Genomic DNA, 16,894 nt, shown 5'->3' on the forward strand with positions numbered 1-16,894 from the left:
TGGAGGGACATTTAACAACCGCAGAAAAAAAGCTTAAAGATTCTACAGACCATAATGAAGTTAAGAAATCTTTGACTAAAAGGTGCTTTGGCAAACCAATGCTTCTTCTTCCTTTATTTAAAAGTTACTGAAAATAACCACATTATAGACAAAAAATACATTCAAACTTTCTTTATTCGTTTTTCAACAAAGTGACATCATGTTCATATAAAATATTGTTTTCCATTATTTATCATTCGTTAAAAAGAGCAGTATGCCAACATTAAATGTTAAATATTGTTTCCTTCAATTACAGTTCATAAAAAATAAGTTAAAACACAAAAAGTCAACATATATTTGCATATTAGTGCAGCACACATCAAACAATGAAAAAGACATCAGAATGACCTCATTCTTCTCAACAGACTGATTTCACGCCGCCGCCATGTTGAAATCGAAAGCGAGGCTGAGGTGGGAAGAAAACCGGAAGCACAGATAGACCGATAATGATCTTCAATGTGAAAATATAAGCATAGGATGCATGTCACACGAGCTGTTTTACTTGGCCACTTTAGCCGTACCATCACATATTAGTGACTGTTTAAACTGCCATAAACGGGTTTCAATAGTGGACACACAGCCAATCTAATGTTATTTTTAAACCATCATTTGTTCATTCATGTCACAGACACTCGATGGTAGTCCAAACCATTGCAGTTTTCTTCCCACCTCTGGCTGGCTTTCGATTTCAACATGGCAGCGGAGTGAAATCAGTCTATAGCCTAAAACTGGACACGTAAGTATCAGTGTTTTGCCACAAATGATGACTATTTCTTAAGACACTTCAGCCGAACCGAAGACTGGAGTCTCTGAAGATCAGAGGAATCTCGTTTGTGGCCGCAGGTTCTCTGATCTTCACTGATCTTGTTTTTCTGTGTTCAGTCCATCTCTGCTATCAGAAATAGCCCTTTCCCTGCTACTCAAGTCCTGTGTATTCAACGTAGTTATTTCCCCCAATTCCATTTCACCGTCTTCCGACGGCGGGGAAGTGAAATCCGCCTCTGCCTTCTCCCCGTCCTTTTCAGACTTAAATCCAATATTGTCTGGAATGATCTCCACCTCGATATCAGAAGAATCCTCGCTCTCCTTAAACCACACTGTCTTTTGTCTGTCGTCTCTCCTCCTCTCTTTAGCCAGAATAGACGTGACCTTATTTTTACTCTGCCTTGCTCTGGACTGAACAGCAGGGCTGCTGTGGTGTTTGTGGTTGCCATGTACCTGGACACCGCAGGAGCTACAGTGCCTCTGTCTCTCGCGAGGTATCGCTCGCACACTGCCCGTCTGAGCCGGATCCGGTCTCCGATCTCTCATTTCGGCACGTCTGGACCTGGATCTCCCCGTGTCCCCTTCATTTAAGAAACCATCATTGGTGAACTGCATGCTATCTCTTGGCCTTGGCCTGTTAGGGGGCTGAGTATACTTCAAGAATGGCCCTAAACACTGAATGAGGGCAAAGTGTTAATCTTGCATTTGTCTGTTATTTGCTGTATGTGCTTAGGGAGTCTAATGGACATTTCTCTCAAGCGTCAGCTGTTTTACAGAGTGGACACTTAGAACTGGACTCACTGAGCTTTGATGAGAAGATGCTGACCTCAGACAACTTGAACGCGTCAGGATTCCCCTTCTTGACGCGGGATATGAGATAGCCAATCACGATGAGGCACAGCACCAGCAGAGCGGCCATCACGAAACCCAGCAGAGCCATGTCTCCGGCGCGGTAAGTCTCTTCGGTCGACTGGACCCCCACCGCTGGTAAACCGTTAAAAAAACAGTACGTTCTATATAGTATGAGTGAGAGTAGTATGAATACATTTCGGACATACCGCGTCTGCCATGTTTTATGGTCATGGTCACGCTCTTTGACCTATGATGTATTAACAACCACCTACACGTGAGCGTTGATAAAACCATCATTTAGTCACGAGAAATTCATTTATTGGCACTTACATTAGTAACGGAAGTCCGCCTTGAAGTTTTCCGCTATATTTATTTGATTTACTTTTGAAATGTGACCGTTGCTCAGCTCCCGTGGCATCATGGGATAGAGAAGTGTCCATCCGATCCACACTCACGAATCTCGGCGGAAGTAGTAGACCATCCGGGTATTTCTCGCCTACTGTTTTTTGCATACTGAGGTTTCGGACATACTATTCATGACTCATACTCATTTTTGCCTACTATATAGCTATATAGTATGGACGTAGGCGATTTCGGTCGCAGCCCTAAGTACAGATTGATGTTAATACATCATAGGTCAAAGAGCATACGGGTCACATGACAATAAAACATGGCGGATGCTTACTGTTTTACTGTACTGTTTTAACGGTCGATAGGTAGGTACTTCGTTTAAATCAGTACGTACTTTCATAGTATGCGATTTCGGATGCAGTGTCTGTCGCATCATTTCTAATCTCATTGGTTCTTGTGTGTCTTGTGACGAAACAAACATATGCCAAGAACCTATGAGATTATTGACAAGCTACCATATTTAAATTTAACAGAAGTTTTTATTTGTTTGTGTTCGATGGAAGAAAGGAAGTCTACATCTGTGATGGCATGGGGGTGAGTAAATTATAAGAAAAGTTTCATCTTTGAGTGAACTATTCCTTCCTAAAGAAATTATATCCACAGAAAATAAGTTTGACTCTTTCCTCAATGTGCAAAACTACACTACAATGATGTTTCAGTCATCAATTTTAACAGAAGTCTGTGGGACAAGATAGATCGTTAAAATGCACATTGTTTTGAATGTATAGCCACATTATTCTTGTCCACTTAAGATTTAAATTGCAAATCTTGTCTGTGCAAAAATATTGAGTTTTTCAACGGAATTTTCACAGATGATGTCGATACAATTTATACGAACCCCAAGATTTCTTAAGCTGTAATGTAAACAGAATGCATAATGGATTTCATTGAATCCAATGACTTACATGGTAACACAACCACAGAAAGTGTGGATGTCCCCGACTCACCAGTGGACACATCAACCGCCCGAAGCTGCTCACAAGAAACAGAACTTTGAGAGACTTTTTGCCTTAAGATCAGAGGTACGGTGGTGTAAAAGTAAAGATTTGAAGAAAGAAGTCATGCATACTTGCCTGCAAAGCAAAGGAATCTGTGCGAACTGCTTTCTTGAGAAGTAAAAACCCGTCTGTTGTGATATTAACATAGCTGCTATATTGGACTTCATATCTAACATCAGGATTGATTCCCTGTGAAATAAAAGGGAGAGAACAGAGAAAACACTCTCGCTCAATCTTATCATCTCTATAAATGAATATTCGTCACATTCTCTAACGCTAACCATTAAATACCTTAAAGCAGAAGAAAATGATAGCCTAAATCTAAATATTTTGACAGGACCACGAATGATCCAGGAGGTTTGTTCGGTGAAAACATGCTAAAAAATCTCAACAAGAACACTTTCTTTAAACTGTGACGTACACCTGCGAAATCTTCATCCCTCGCTCGGATTCTGAAGGGTCTGTTTGATGTCCGGTCCCGTAGCACCATGTTTTCAGGGCCTGAATTACTGTAAACATACGCTTCATATCGTTCCTTCTCAAACCGTGGAGGATTTCTGCTCTTTTTCTTGACGTCAATGGTGACTGTAGTGGTGGCAAACTGGTCTCTGTTTGATACCTGGGAGGCCTGGGAGGAACAAACAGAGAGACAGCTATTCTCAAAAGGAAGAGTCTTTCTAAGGAGGGTTCTATAAATTGGTGACAGTTTCCATTTGCTCTCCATTTAATCTTATGGAAGTCTAGGAGAAATAATTGAAAAATTTTTCTTTCTTTTGGGTGTGAATGTGCCCCAATACAACAATGAAATGGGCAATGTTAAAAGGTTTAGAGCGCTGTATAGGCAATGCATTTATATGTACATTTGAAATGGATTAAAATAGATGAATCTGTTTGTTTCATTTATAAGCAATGCAAAGTAATGGTTTAAATAAACTCCATTATGGTGCAATGTTGTCCTAAGGCAAAAAAAATTAAAGAAAAAAAACACCTCAAAATTAAAATGAGCTTTTAAGTAAAAACCAAACATTTTACATATCATAATGAAAACTAAAAAGAAGCAAAAAATCAAACTTAACTCACCAATACTAAGAGCGATATGGGACCGGCTACATCTGCCGGCTTCAACATGGTGATGTTGCCAGAGTTTTCATCAATCTGAAACATATTGTCTTCATTTCCTAAATGCAAAGACACAAATATTAACCTGCACAACTCTTTCTCAACACAGTGTGTCTAAAGGAAACAGTGACATGAGAAGAAATAAACAGTACCTTTAACTATTTTATAGCTTATCTCTTCATTTCTGCTTTTATCTCCATCTCTGGCATACACCGGACCCGGCTGCAACTGCAGGGCTCCGTCCTTCAAATGCAAATCGTAAATGTATTATTTTAAAACACAACACTGCAAACATTCGTTCACCTGATTCGTACCTGTTTCTCTGTTAAATTGACTCTTCCTTTGTAGCCCAAACTTAGGCAGAGTTTGGCGTTACCAAGAGTTACCCTTGTACATGGCTGAAACCATGGAGGACGGTTGTCGGTGTCTTTTATATTGATGATGATGGTCGCCGAGGCTGTGAAAGACAATTCACCCGGATGTCCAGGAGGTGGAGTATCCTGTTAAAGACGAGACCCGCTAGCGTTGAAGTGGCAGAGATGTTTCAAAAGCTTCAAGATCCAAGTGGAAACAATGTACACACCTGAACATACAATATCAGTTTGACCTGTTGGACGACATCATAATCTAAAACTTTGTTCACGAGGATTTTGGGGGTATACATGGACTCCAGTCGAAAGTACCTGTTCTGTAAAAGAAAACGTACATTTTCGACAAATTCTACGTTTATGTTTTACTCAAAGAAAAGTGTAAAGTAAATGAATCAGGTTCATACCACTGTTGGTTCCATCGTGTAATACAGAACCTCTGAATCTTCATCTGTGGCTTCAATTGTACCAATGCTAGAATTAACTGGTGTAAGCTGTTCGATAAAGACATCAGAATACATTATTGTGATTTATGAATTCAGAACCCTTAAATTCAGCGCACAATGTTAGAATCGCCATTGTAAGCTAAATGTGAAGTTCTTACCTCATTTACATCAAGTGTATACTCGCTCTTGTCAAATGTAGGAGGGTTGTCATTGATATTCTCAACGCGAACAAGCACGGTCAGAGTAGTCTGTGAAGTATAGGTTTAACATTCATAGTTTATATGAACCTAAACCTTCAAAACCTTTAAATAAAATAGAGATTTCCAAACTGACTTTCGAGTATCAAACTATCAGTGTTTATCGTACTGTATTTTACTTGCAATTGCGAATGCGGGACTTACACTTCTGAAGCCAGTTTTATTACATCGAACTTGAACAGTTAGTTCTTCAGGACCTAAAAGAGTCTGAGCAAATAAGTATAAAGTGAAACGTCACAGCTTTTACAGATAAACGTGCTGCCGCGGAAAAAATTGTAGAGACCATTTTTTATTTATTTTCAGTTTATCTGAACTATGATGTGTTTTGGTAAAATGATCATTTTTGTGTCATTCTGTGAACGACTAACAATATTTCTCCCAAATTTCAAAGAAAAATATTGTTTCTATTTGCAATTATTTGCAGAAAATGAAAACTGGAGAAACAGCTAAAAACAACAGAAAAGATGCTCTGTTTTTTTTTTCAGACCTAAAATACTGCAAAGAAAACAAGTTCAGATTCACTTTTAAACAATACAACATTATTTGTAGATGTATTTAGGAAAAGTTCAACTATTATTTTTTTATGTGATAACCTGGATTTTTATTACAGTTAGCTTGTTTCTTGTCATGCGGTCAGTTTTTCACATTGGATGACTTAACTCCTGAGGTTGGATTTTGTTGAAACTCAACAGCCACTCAACTGGAAAGGCCTCAATACATCTAGAAATGATGATTAAATGAAAATTGGGAATGGTCTCTTTTTTTTTCCGCGACTATAAATGTAAAAAAGATTTGTCGTCTTTCATTGTGAAGCGTATTAAAAAACAAGTCTACAAACAAGTCATAGTTTAAGATAGTCAAACTCTTTTTTTGGAAGCTAGTTTGTCGCTGGGTTAAGCTAATCTCCTAAACACCTTAAACGTTATAAAGCCATGTTTACCTGTCAATTGTCCAAATAAATAAATAAACCACTAAAACAGCTTAGATAACCAAATGACTAATAAATGACCAGCTATCAGCCAATATAAAACCAGCTGTTTTATTTTCCAGCAGGCCCATTACACTCTCACTACACAAAGAGAATCAAGACAAACAAAACAAACAAGAAATACACATACTTCAAAGTCCAGGCCTTTCTTTACCATCAGGTCTAAACCTTTCAGATAAAATACATTCCCAGGATTCTCTGTGATATTCAGCGTGACATCCTTTGCCATGGTGTTAATACGGACAAGAACAGTGTCGGCTGTGTTGTTCTCTTTAATTATGACAGGCTCTGATAGGACTGTACAAACTAGAGAGAAAAGACAAACATCACCATGACGAAGAAACAAAAGCACCTCTTATCCACACAGAAACATCGATTTGTATGTTTTTGATAAACATATATACTGTATAGCTTATACGGTACACCAATTTATTACCTTTATATTGTTGCTGTCAGAATGAAACCTTGTATCTCCATTTTCGTGAATTTTATTTTGTCATTACTTGATCGCCCTTAATGTTTGTCAGTGGGTTTAATATTGAAGCAATAAAGGTATTCAAGAACTTTGACAACACAGTGTTTAATTAATGGATTTTTTTGGCAGTTTTGGAGATACAAGCTTTCAGTCAGAGAGTAGCAATATGTGTGTATGCGTATTATGGCTTTTAGTGTTGTAATAACTTAATATTCTTTATATTTGATAGGAAAAAGTAAGTCTTAACATTAAACTTCACACTCTCATCTAAGAAGGCCAATTTGAAACTAAGAGACTCAATAGCATCTGACGATGAACAAAGCGATCCTAAAATCTAAAACCAGAAATAAAAGTCACTTACTTTTATCAGCAAAGCAGATTTTGTGAAAGAATGACACAAGCACACAGGCAAGCACAGCATTTATGGATTTGTGTTTTAATGTCGTGTCCATTTCCCGATTTCGGATGCACACAACCAAGTATGGAGGACTGGGAGACGGTGGCACCAGCTGGTACTTCACATAAAGCAGTGACTGTGCTGGCCGATGAGTGGGAGTTGACTCCAGTCGCAATGTTTGTGACTTCATCTTACGGTCATATATTGCCGAAGGAGCTTGCCAACAGTGGACTGCTCCCTCCCACCAAAATACTTGCATCTGTTTTCAGTGCTCATTGTGTATTACTGCACAAGCGTTCCGATGGAGGAAAAAAAGCATGGGAATGTGTGCTGAGGATGAAATCTGAAAATGGAGATCAAGATTTGATTAGTTTAATACTTGGAGATATTAGTTATGGACCGGTGCTTCCATTTAATAGTTATACAACATATCATTTAATGAATGGTGGATTACACATACAGTGGCCCTTAAAATTATCGACACATTAAATAGATGCCATCATTTAAATGACTCTTTCTTCTGTACAACACAAAAGAAGATATTTTGAGAAATGTCTTCACGCAATGGAGGTCAATATGGCCAGTGTTGTTTGGTTACCAACGTTTATCAAAATATCTTCTACTCTGTAAGCCATACTTAAAATGTACTGTACGAGTTTATTTGCGTTATGTACAAAAAAATTAAGTTACATGTAAATCACTTTAAATAAGTAATGAATAAACGTAAATGAGCCAGAGTAACCACAGATCACATTAAGCATGGACAGGTTTCATGCAAGTCCAAGTTCAATCCTTCCTCCTGACCCATCCATGTTCGTCTCTGGCACATGTCAACCGTGACATCCGCTGGTGTTATACATGTTTAGACGAGCAGAGCATCTCTGCCACCCCCCACTGTTTCTCTGTGTGGGAACAACGGGTACACAGTCCCATGTCAAGCACACAAAACACATTGTGCAGCCATGTACATGTGTGTTACTGTCATGCATTCACTGAAGCAGGCCAAAGGCCCTGGACGGCTGGCCTGTGGGCTGCATTGTTAACAAGAAGCACAACATAATATAATTCTTACGTAAGGGATAATCCACAGCTAGCCGTGCGTTAAAGGGTTTTAATGCACGACGTGGAGGCCAAGAACCACCTGACGCGGAGGCCAAGAACCACCCGACGCGAAGGCCAAGAACCAAGAACACTGCCTCTGCGAAGTGCATTAAAATCCTTTAACGCACGGCTAGCTGTGGATTATCCCGCTTATACCATGGTCATTTGTCAAGTTACATCTTTTATTGATGTTTACAGTGAAATTTTAGATCAAATAGGTGAAAATTACAGTGATTTTGTCAGTTAAATTTCAAACGTAATCAAACTTACTGGAGCTACCTGTGCGTTAAAGGGTTTTAATGCACAATTCCAGCCAATCAGAATCGAGTATTCAAAAAGACCATGGTATAACTTAAAATAACTGCCCTTTTCTACTACAACTGAAAAACAGAAAAACATGGTAGCCTACTGCAGCTGAATTACAACTTCAATGAAAAACTCTTTCAAGCATTACACATTTAACTTTAAGCATGTAAAAAACTAAATTAGAAAATAAAACATCAATAAAATTGCAGGTTTTTACATTTATTTAAAGACTTCATAGATGTTGATTTTACCACGACGGTTGCTATAGGGACTTGCTATGCAATAGCACGGTGTTTTGGGTGTCTGTTGCTTGGTTCATTACAAGTCAAAGGCGTCCAACAGTCTTACCCTGATATCGTAGTTTATTATACAGACAAACTATAGAACGGTTCACTTCAACAGCGGTACAGAGACGCCGCAGGCCGTACCTCGACGCCATTGGATGTGGACGGGGAGCTCGTGGACGAGTTTTACTTCATAAGAAAAATAAATTTACTTTTTACATTTTTTATGGTTTGCTATTTACTTGGAGTATACAAATAATCTCACCTCAGAATATCGATAGTTCGACTTTTCATTTTAAGTTATGAAAAAACGCTTCCCTCGTACGTGTCTTGCACTTGGGATAGTGGTCGATAGGCCCCTATGATTAGGCTACATTTGTGAGTGTGTTTAGCTTAACGTTTACGTTTAAACAGATAAATAATTCATTTTTGCTAAATTACATTTTTACAGAAGACTTTATTAGAAAAAGTAAGAGTTTAATTTTCTAAACGATCTGCCTAGAAATTTAAATTAAAGTATTTTTATTCAGAGGTTATATCACGTCTGTGAATGGTGCGGAACGTTTAATACTTACAGGTTTGTTTAAATCCCCAAATCTAAAAACTTACAGTACTGTAATACTGTAAGCCTGTGGTTCTCAAACTGGGGTCCAGGGGGGCAAGTTGTGGCATTTTATGAAATATGGAAATTTCTCATAAATTTTGTGCAATCAAACAGAAAAATAATACCACCAACAAAAATAATTGATGTTCCAACATTGTATAATTGAATATGTCTTTGGTTTCATTAAAATTCTAAGTTTAAGATCATACGTCTTTATTTGGGGAGCCACAAAGCAATGCGACCTACACAAAGCTTACAACGAAAAAGTTTGAGAACCACTGCCTGAAGAATCATTAAACACCACAGTGCTCGCAATGCTCGTTCTTACCACCAGATGACAGTGTCGTGCAATAAATCAAATCCATTTCTTAATCTCAGTGAAATTTATGGTCTATGTAAATATAAACCCTTAGTTTTAGGACAGTTATTTATTCCTATTTTTTATATTTTAGAAGAATAGTACACTATTGAGCACCAGAAAAATGTCAATTATGTTCATTTTCATTTCACAGGTCCTTCTGTAGAAAGCAGGTAAATCCTATTATCCACAGCTTTGGCAAGGGAGAGTTTGAACAAATTGGTCAAATTCGTTCAGCTCAACGTAACTCAATTTTATAAACCAAGTACACAAATGTAATGCAAAAAGAGTGAGTTCCACAATGCAGTCACACAGAACAATTATATATACACTGTACGGAATAACAGTACCACTGTGAGACCACCTGAAGGTCGCAAATGAGTTTACACCTCATTGTTTAGTCCAATGAATGATCATGGCTGTTTTGATATCGTACAATAAGTTATTTTGTTTTCACAATTAAATGTATGCAATGGCAAGGAAAATAAAAGCCATTCTCTGCTAAAAGAGAACAAATGTGCCTTCTTCCCCTTATACTGCATGTAAATATATTTCGGTGCGTCTTGTGATAGATTATACTGTCTAGGTGGTTCATGAGATGAAAAAGTTTGTAAACCCCTGATTTATAAGACATTTTCCAGCCAAAGAAAATAAACAGTAGATTCTTTTTAATTGGCTGGTCATAACACAAAAGTGGGTCACGGGTCTGTTCCCATTGGGAAAAACAATGCAAAATGCATTATGCAAAGTGCAATATTACCCATATAATAAAAAAAAATAAAAAAGTAAAAGGACTTTTAAAAGTAAAAAGAGACCTCCAGATCATATCATATCTTGCACATCTGGTTATTAACACATTAAATTAAAACAAACACTAACCCTCTCGCTTTCTCTCAACAGTGGTCTAGCTTTTGGTAAAACTAGTAACTTTGTATTGGCACCTACTGCACTATTGCTCCTGTATGACATATCGCTTATTGCTCCTTATACTCTTTGTAAGTTGCTTTGGATAAAAGCGTCTGCTAAACGACTAAATGTAAATTATACTTACAAAATTGACATAATATTAAAAGTTATATAGACACATTTTAATGTTTTGTTTTGAGGACATGTTATCAACATGTTTTTATATTTGTTTTAAGTTTTGTACGATTGCCAAATTTGATGCCCAGAGAAAACATAATTTTCAGAGACAGTCTCCTTGGAACAACCTGTCTCAAGGGCATGCAGGTGATTGGGATCTCAGCACCTTGACAACAGTTTCTGGGTCAGTCCTTCTAGTCCAGCCTGTAGCTTTGTACTAACAACTCAAGTTGTAAACCATTACCTTTACACGTATACAGTATTTTGAGTGGCGATGTACAGTATAGCGCATGCAATGTGTTTTCCAGATCTGAACCCATGACCTCAGCATTGTTAGCATAACACAAGCCTGTGATGAAATGAGATTGAAAAACAGTCGACTTTCTGTTTTCCTGAAAGGGGGAATATTTGAGAAAATATTGACACCGAAATTAAACATAAATTTCCATATTTTCTGTGGAATAATATAAACACCTCATAAAACCTGATGACTTCATTGTACAGTATGCATTATCTTTCATATGTATAAATATATATGAATGCAATCTGATGGGAATTCATGGGTGATGGGTGGTGTCGTGGCGAAAAGTCGGTCAGCCAAGTTGAAAGAATTCACGAAGACCAGAGAGCCAGGTTTCCAGAGGTTTCAATCTTTATTTGCTCGAGCAAGCAAAGTGAGACACACAGAGTTCATCTGTAGATGCCCAACGAATACATGTCTGACTCCATCTTTTATACACTGTTCTCAAGTTGTTATCACAGTTCAAACCAATCAGGTTTTACCTGACCTCATCTTCTACCAACCAGTTTTTACATGACATCACTTATTTTTATTAGTCCATCCCCTTATGCCTCGTTACAGTTATATTTCATCCTGCACTTGCTACAGTTATATTTCCGGCCTACCATATTAAGATCTCCGGCCTACCATATTAAGATCTCCGGCCTACCATATTAAGATCTCCGGCCTACCATATTAAGATTTAATTGTAGGGAGCGCTCTCAATAACACATACGTATATCATGTGCTCTTTATCTTGACACCTTTCCGGGGGCTTTCGGACGTCTCAATAACACATACGTATATCATGTGCAATAACACATACGTATATCATGTGCTCTTTATCTTGACAGCTTTCCGGGGGCTTTCGGACGATACATGATTTAACCTTGGTTTTATTAAAAATGAACTCATGGTTTAGTGTGATAATGATAAACAACCCAGCGTTCTTAACCAAACCTCTCTACAAAAGTGTGTGTGGTGTACGTGCATTCCTGTCTTAGTGTGAGAAGATATTTGGTGTGTACGCAGGTGTTCAAGTGTTCAAACTCATACATGAGGCCCATAGCCCTTGTTAAGATCAGAGAAGTATATGAACTCTATAACTTCCTTTAAATGTATTCTTTAAGAAAGCTATTTTATATAAAAAAAACTCAGTAATATTTAGAATATAAGAAAAGTCAATAATATGTCTAGAAAAACCACCAGTGGCGGTTAGCCACCTCCTAAAATATGTACGACTTCTTTTGATATCAGGTTATAAATATATAAATGTACATACACACGCGGTCTGTGTATTGAAGGTCGTGCTGAGTAACACTAAAAAAGGAGGAAATTCATGTTCATGAACACGAATAAATGGATTCCAAATTTCGTGCCAAAGCCACAAACTGCCTTGAGTGTCATGAACGTGGGTGGTGAGGACACGGAGACAATGACAGAGGACCCAAGTGCAGACAGCGGGTAAGGGGTTAACAAGACATTTAATAAAATATAAATACAAAACAAAGACCCACGTGGGGGTAACAAAACAAAACACAAGGGTATAAAACATGACACCAAGGACTAACTACACCTAACCAAACTAAGACAACACTTGAATTAAATACAAAATAACTAAACTACACTGACAAGACAGGAACTCACCACATATGACACACACACGACAGTACAATGAACCAGCACGAGACAGAAGACACAAGGGCATTATAAAGGGGATAAATCAAGAGGGGACAGGTGCAGGACATGAACTAATTAACAAACAATAACGAGGAGACGAAAGGGCGGGAAAAAAGACGCCACACCGGAGAGTGGAAGACCAACAGGGACAAAACGTCACTCTCCACATAAAACAAGAGGTTCTATCATGGTTCTGCCACTAGGCCAAGAAAAGCAAGACAAGGTGGGCAGAACCATGACACTTGAGACTCTGGGTTGACTATAATACAACAAGTACAATACAATCATTATAAAATTCTGTAAGGCTTGGATGGTAACATCCCATATGACGTCAAAAAGGCACACATGCTCACACACTACGCTGTTTAGACCATGATCTCCACCTAAGCCTTTTTTTAAACCTGCTTAAAGTGACTCAATCCTGCTAAATGGATTCCTAACACTGTAGAGAGGTCATAGATAGGTCAAAACCAATGGTTTCATTAAACATGTTTGACACGTGTGCACGCTAAACCACGCACCATGTTAACCTCTGCCGTGATATTCGGCAGTGACACAAAAACAGTCTTTTATGGTTTATGGTGTGTATTGGAGATGCTTAGAGAGGTTGTTTATAAAGTATTACAGAAGTGTATTCAGTGAACATCCTGTTTTAGGTCACCCGCCGTTTTTAGAACACAGTTTCGACCTTAAATTCATGTTAAGAGAATGTCTTGAACTGCTGGCATACTTACGTGTCTTTGCTCATTTTAAATGAAAGGGATGGATAAAAATGGCCTTGTATCGGAAAGATGAACACTGTTTCAAGGGTTTCAGAGACAACCAAAAGATGAATACTAAAGTAAACTTTTTTTTGTCACAGATGAACGTCACCTGGGTCAAGATATAGCTGTCGTCTGTGTGGTAATAAATACTTTCACAGTTTTCATGATTAAAAGAGACTTATGTAAAAGTAAAAAACAAACACAAACAGTATGTTAGTGCTGCAGGGAACTTAAAGTCATCTTCAACCAGAACCAAAGAGCAGAGATATTGTACACAATGAACTATAATTACTGTATAGCATGATCAAGTATAAATAGTACAATAAATAATAAATTAGGGAGTTTTCATTATATATATATAGGTCTATAAACAGCTGGCCTCTTTTTATCATATCTCCTTGTGCCTAGAAGTTTATATGGAAGGTTAATGTTCCGCTTGAGAAAAGTCTTAAAACTCAAGGCTGTAAATTACTGGCCAATGATGTCAATGATACAGCCACGGAGGAGAGAAGATCCTTTCAAATCTTAAAATGTCTGTTCATTCAAACTTATTTGTGAATAAGAAACTAATAATCAACTTATATATATTTTTTAATAAACGGTACAAGTAAATTTAAAGTACAGTTTCTTATTGATGAATAAAAAGAAATATCCTTATATATATGTGTGTACACACATACACACATACACATATAGATACATGTATACATATCCAATATATAGATTATTATTATACCTACATATGGATCATGGGTCATGCACGCAAGGTTTTAATACATAAAAATATGTAATGAAGAGTTATGTTAAGGTAAATTAGGGTTCAAGTATTCAATTCCCAAAAAGCACAAAATAATGTCAACAACTGAAGCCTTTAAGCCCCTGAGATCAAATTCAATTGTACATCTGGCTGAGCTTTTATGCATCTTAAACCACCAGGTATGTTCCTAAGCATGGCAGAGTTAAAACAACAATAATGTAATAAATTTTAAGCCAATATCATAGGAGAAACAGAAAACAATAACAGGACATAATATAAAAAGGCATAACACAATAACTTTCTATCAGTATGATCTGAGAGTCAAAAGTAACTTCATTGGTTATTGGAAAATAAAGCTTCTGTGTGATAATGGCTTGGAAAATCATTTGAAGGAAAAGTTCACCCAAAAATGAAAATTCTGTCATCATTTACTCACCCAGCTATTCCGAATCTGTATAAATGTCTTTGTTCTGATGAAGTGCCCCAGAACTGTTTACTTTCTTGTATACATTCTTAAAAATATCTTCTTTTGTGTTCAACAGAACAAAGAAATTTACACAGATTTGGAACAACTTGAGGGTGATTAAATAAAGACAGAATTTTCATTTTTGGGTGAACTGTTTCTTTAAGAACTTTTTGTTCTGTTAAGATTTAGCTTTCATTCTTTGTGGTCCCAGAGATCCCAGTGCTATGAAAAAATAATACCAAATTAAAAATTGCTTTTCACATTCTGTCTTCTGTCTACTATGTGTCTCCTAAACAAATTTGAGAAAATATTCATATATTATTTACTCCCTGTTGGATCACAAAGCAGACTTTAAACAGTAGACGGTTGTAATATTGAATAGCAACATTGTGTGGGGTCATTGTAGGACATTGTATGAAAAACAAAACAAATCCAAATCGATATCTGACAGGAGTGATAAACTTTTTACAGTACACCAATCTGGCATGTGCAAAAAATATTTTTGTAAACGTTTTCAGATATACCAAACAATACAGACATATATTTTTATAAAGGACAATTGAAAGAGACTTATAGGGGCGGTTTCCCAGACAAGGTTTAGCTTAAGCCAGGACTAGGCCTTAGTTAAATTAGGATAATTAAGTTGTTTTAAAAAACATACTTTACAAAAAAATATTACTTTGTGCATCTTGAGACAAAACAATCACAGTGATATATTTTAAGATATGTCAGTGCAAGTTGTTTTCGATCAAGGCATCTCTCACATTTAAGTTAGTCTGAGACTAGCCTTAAACCCTGTCTGGGAAACCGCCCCATAGACCCCAAACAGATGGTTACATAACAACCGTTACATAAGTTTGGTTAACCTTTTATAAAAAACACATAAGGTTCTGTTCTCAATCTATAGATATTACAAGGTGGAAATTACTTTTATTAGACATGTATTAAAGAAGACATGGTTTCATCTTCAGGTTACATGGATTTATATGAGAATGTACTTGTCTCCTGAATGAACTGAGCTAAAATTACTCTCTTTTTTAACCCCCCCACAAACTGACAGACTGCTATTCTCACCTTTGACTTTCACCACCTGCACAACTCCTTACTATATATAATTTAATAATTTAATATAATTTAATAATTAAGTATAATTTAAGATGTGTGCTGTATCACTTCCATTCTTCTGTGGAACACAAAAGGAGAAAAATTGCTCGTTTCCACAATTATAGCTTTCAAGCTTCACAAAAGACACAAAAGCTCTATAAACGTTTCCCAAAAGTGCACCCTTTAAGTAGTCCACTTGAACCTGAGCCCTACATTTCAAAATGTCTTTTAAAAAAAAAGACCTTTGTGTCAGAACAGGCCAAACTAATGTCATGTCTTCATTTACTGACGATATTTTTCCCCAGTGAGCCGGATTTAAGATGAATCTGATTCAAGAACAAATAATTCAGAATTCATTCATAAATAAGAGATTATCATTATACAGCCGATTCCTCTCATGAACAGACCAAAAGCTAGAGTGGGTGTTAAGGTTGTTTTTACATAAAGCTTTTTGTTTTAAGCCTGAAACCCTGTAACTAGTTTGTCGAATGGACCTTTCGGGTTCCACGGTAAAAAATGCCATACAGGTTAAATCTCCCATGCACTAACATGTGAATGAATGGGAAAGTGATGGAGGAGACTGCGAGTTCATAAGTTTTACTATAAATACCATGGTTAAACTACTGTTATTTTAGCAATACTATATGGTTAATTTGTGGTTACCATGGAATAATACTGCATATTTTTTTGTAGTGAAAGCAATATTAAACCATCTTTTTTTGTGTTCCGCAGAATAAAGTCATACAGGTTTTTAATGAAATGAGGGTGAGTACAAATGATGATGGAAATTTTATTTTGGGGTAAACTATCCCTTTTAAAAAATGTGGGTTAACACATGAATCTATAAAGTAGACCATTCCATAAAATGTTCTCGGTTCCATACTCCATACGTGTCATTTAGCTTTATGTATAAAGAATATTTGCTAGGATGACAACGATGATAAACACATTTATGAACCGTATTATTATGACAGCTCAACCTCTATAGCCAC

The 16,894-nt window shown here is 37.0% G+C and overlaps 1 protein-coding gene across 2 annotated transcripts; it reads right to left on the bottom strand.

Moving 5' to 3' along the window:
* Nucleotides 1-151: 151 nt before the first annotated feature.
* cdhr5a (cadherin-related family member 5a) lies at nucleotides 152-7,253 on the bottom strand. 2 transcript variants are annotated; one of them, XM_057346830.1, is made up of 14 exons: nucleotides 7,080-7,253; nucleotides 6,374-6,549; nucleotides 5,400-5,462; nucleotides 5,157-5,246; nucleotides 4,960-5,046; nucleotides 4,768-4,872; nucleotides 4,499-4,684; nucleotides 4,337-4,427; nucleotides 4,146-4,243; nucleotides 3,487-3,693; nucleotides 3,141-3,254; nucleotides 2,973-3,039; nucleotides 1,631-1,788; nucleotides 152-1,479 (listed from the first exon to the last, which is right to left on the bottom strand). In XM_057346830.1, the coding sequence occupies exons 1-14, from the start codon at nucleotides 7,168-7,170 to the stop codon at nucleotides 895-897; spliced, it is 2,118 nt and encodes a 705-aa protein (XP_057202813.1). In that variant the 5' UTR covers nucleotides 7,171-7,253; the 3' UTR covers nucleotides 152-894. The 2 variants fall into 2 exon arrangements, with proteins under 2 accessions (XP_057202813.1, XP_057202820.1); XM_057346837.1 differs by having other exon boundaries at nucleotides 152-1,385; nucleotides 1,606-1,788.
* Nucleotides 7,254-16,894: the final 9,641 nt, after the last annotated feature.

The sequence above is a fragment of the Triplophysa rosa genome, linkage group LG1 (genome assembly GCF_024868665.1).
Source record: "Triplophysa rosa linkage group LG1, Trosa_1v2, whole genome shotgun sequence".
Lineage (NCBI taxonomy): Eukaryota > Metazoa > Chordata > Actinopteri > Cypriniformes > Nemacheilidae > Triplophysa > Triplophysa rosa.